The sequence below is a fragment of the Phoenix dactylifera genome, chromosome 11, assembly GCF_009389715.1.
Source record: "Phoenix dactylifera cultivar Barhee BC4 chromosome 11, palm_55x_up_171113_PBpolish2nd_filt_p, whole genome shotgun sequence".
Taxonomy (NCBI): Eukaryota; Viridiplantae; Streptophyta; class Magnoliopsida; order Arecales; family Arecaceae; genus Phoenix; species Phoenix dactylifera.
The window spans coordinates 3,316,669-3,318,999 of record NC_052402.1 but is presented as its reverse complement, the minus strand read 5'-3'; the positions used below and the strand labels follow the sequence as shown (position 1 = coordinate 3,318,999).

The 2,331-nt window shown below is 48.0% G+C and overlaps 1 protein-coding gene across 1 annotated transcript; it reads right to left on the bottom strand.

The window, feature by feature from the left end:
• Positions 1–882: 882 nt before the first annotated feature.
• LOC103721618 (transcription repressor OFP14-like) lies at positions 883–1,999 on the bottom strand. The gene has a single exon (XM_008811891.3). The coding sequence runs from the start codon at positions 1,916–1,918 to the stop codon at positions 1,139–1,141; it is 780 nt and encodes a 259-aa protein (XP_008810113.2). The 5' UTR covers positions 1,919–1,999; the 3' UTR covers positions 883–1,138.
• Between the last annotated feature and the right edge of the window lie 332 nt (positions 2,000–2,331).

The window sequence follows — 2,331 nt, the reverse complement described above, 5'->3', positions numbered from 1 at the left end:
GTATTACGTAGTGTTCTATTTTCTAATTTTATTGGCTGCATTTATACCCTATGTGAACCGCCGTTGCAAAAATAAAAAAATAAATAAAAAAAAGAAAACCTTGTCACGGATCTTTTAGCAGCTGTCAAGTGTCAAATTGGCGATATGCTTTCTAGGCCTATTGAGCTCTGTTTCAAACCTGCTTTAATAAATTTCCACGGAGGGAACTGTAGAATATGAACAGGGGAGAATAGGAACCTCACTCACGTTATTGTTTGGTGCTTTTATAGTCAAAGCGTGAGTCACCACAGTAGTAACATGCTCCACGGTGGAGTCCCAGTCCCGGTCCTACGGATCGTTATATTGTTCGGACCGGATCTCCTTTAATTTATGGTGCCAGGCCAACCAAAATCTTTATAATATTACCTGGAAACAGATCGCACCAAAGAACTTGATCCGCCAAATCCAATGGTCCAACCACAAGACGGGAAAATAACATATATATCAGAACGTTGAATTTGCTCCCCGCATTGCATGTGACCGCAAATCTCAAGAACCTCTTGAATAATTAGACAATTAGGCATAGACTTGCTTAGTGCGACAGTAAAATAAATACCATAACTTATAGGTCTATGGCTTCATTAATAACACCATTCAATACCATAGCCGATACACTAGTTGCTACATCTACTTTACGGATCATGTGCAAGCGTAAGAGCTAATTAGTTGTCTATTCACGGGCACCTGAGCTACAAAGTTGAGCAAGTTGAAGAAATGGCAATAAAAATATAAAATATATAAATAAATTTATTTCATTCTATCAGCTTAAGCTTTTAGAATAAATAGTGATTTTAACATGATATCCTACCCAAGGCAGCCGGTATCTGCCTCGTTTTTTTAGATCAGAAAATTCAACGACAATCTACGGTTTCTGACGGCTTGATTCCTCAGGAAAACCATCTGACTCCCGTTAATTCCCCCATTAAATTATGGCTATAATATTATTTGCATGTGCTCATCACGTAACTTGCGTTCCCATGTCCCTAATGGCTCTTGGTATATAGATGATATTATATATCTACAACCGGAAAATACGGCGTTACCTCTTCCAGCGGTGCCGTTCAAGACCTCCCAATCGGACCCACCAACATGGTCCACGTCAGCCGGCCACCGGAAAATGACGTGGCAGCACCATCTCCTCCCCTTCTTTGGCTTTCCCCTGCCTCCTCCCCCTGCTCGACGGAACCCTACGCCGGTAGCTGACCGTCAGATCTGTGAAGGCCCTCAGGATGTACTTGTGCACGCTCCGGTCGTTGAGCTCCAGGTAGCAGAACAGGAGCTCCTCCATGAAGTCCCAGTCCAACGCCTGGTGGGGGTCCACGTGGCGGGCGTCCACCATGTCCTGCATGGACCGCCGGAAATCGTCGTAGGGGTCCTTGGAAAAGGTCGTCACCGCCACCCCGTCGCCGGGGACAGCCGGACCGGCGTCGTCCTGCCGGGAGGATGATGACGACGATGACGTGGCCGCGCTCGGCCGGGCCTCGTCGAGGAGGGAGTTGGACGTACCGGGGGAAACAAAGAACCGCTCCGACGACCGGATCATGCCCGCGGGCGGATCGGTGTCGTAGCTTGGGGATTCGGAGGAGAACTCACGCTTGTCGTCTTCGTCGCGGTAGTACAGGGAGTGAAAATTCTCGTAGAGGAAGCGATCGACGTCGGAGAGGGTGGCGGCGGGGTCATGGGCGCCACCGCCGCTGCCGTCTTCAGGTTGGTCGCGATCGACGGCGAAGGACGGGGTCCTGGGGTGCTTGCAGGCGGAGAGGAGCCAGCTGGTGGCGACGTTGGAGGGGTTTGGGGGGCTTGGGAGGTGGAGAGTGGGGACTTTCTTCAGCTTAGAGAAATAGAGTTGGAAAGATTTGTGAATGCCCTTCTTCCCCATATCTTTCTTCTCTTCTTTGGCTGCTTCTCTGGGGTTGGTCACTGGGGAGAGAATAAAGATGGCTTAGTGGCGGGTGATGGTTCTTTTATATATAGGGGGAGAAGGAGAAAGGAGAAGAGGCATGGGAAATGAAGATATTTGGAAGGTAAAACTGGGAGGATGTCTTATAGGTATGTCCTGTTCTCCATCTTGGGAGGTATGGTGTTAATTAATGGGCTATAAATATGTTTAGACGGTAGGGGATTAATTTCATAGGTTTAAATTGGGGGTTAGATAAGCATGTGTAGGTTTCTATGGATTTATATATATAGGTTTGGAAAGTTACATGAATTGAACGGTTGTTGGCTTCTGGACTCTGAAGCAGGGGCTTCAAATGAGCCGACCTTTGCTCTGCCGGCATGGCCTCTAGCGGC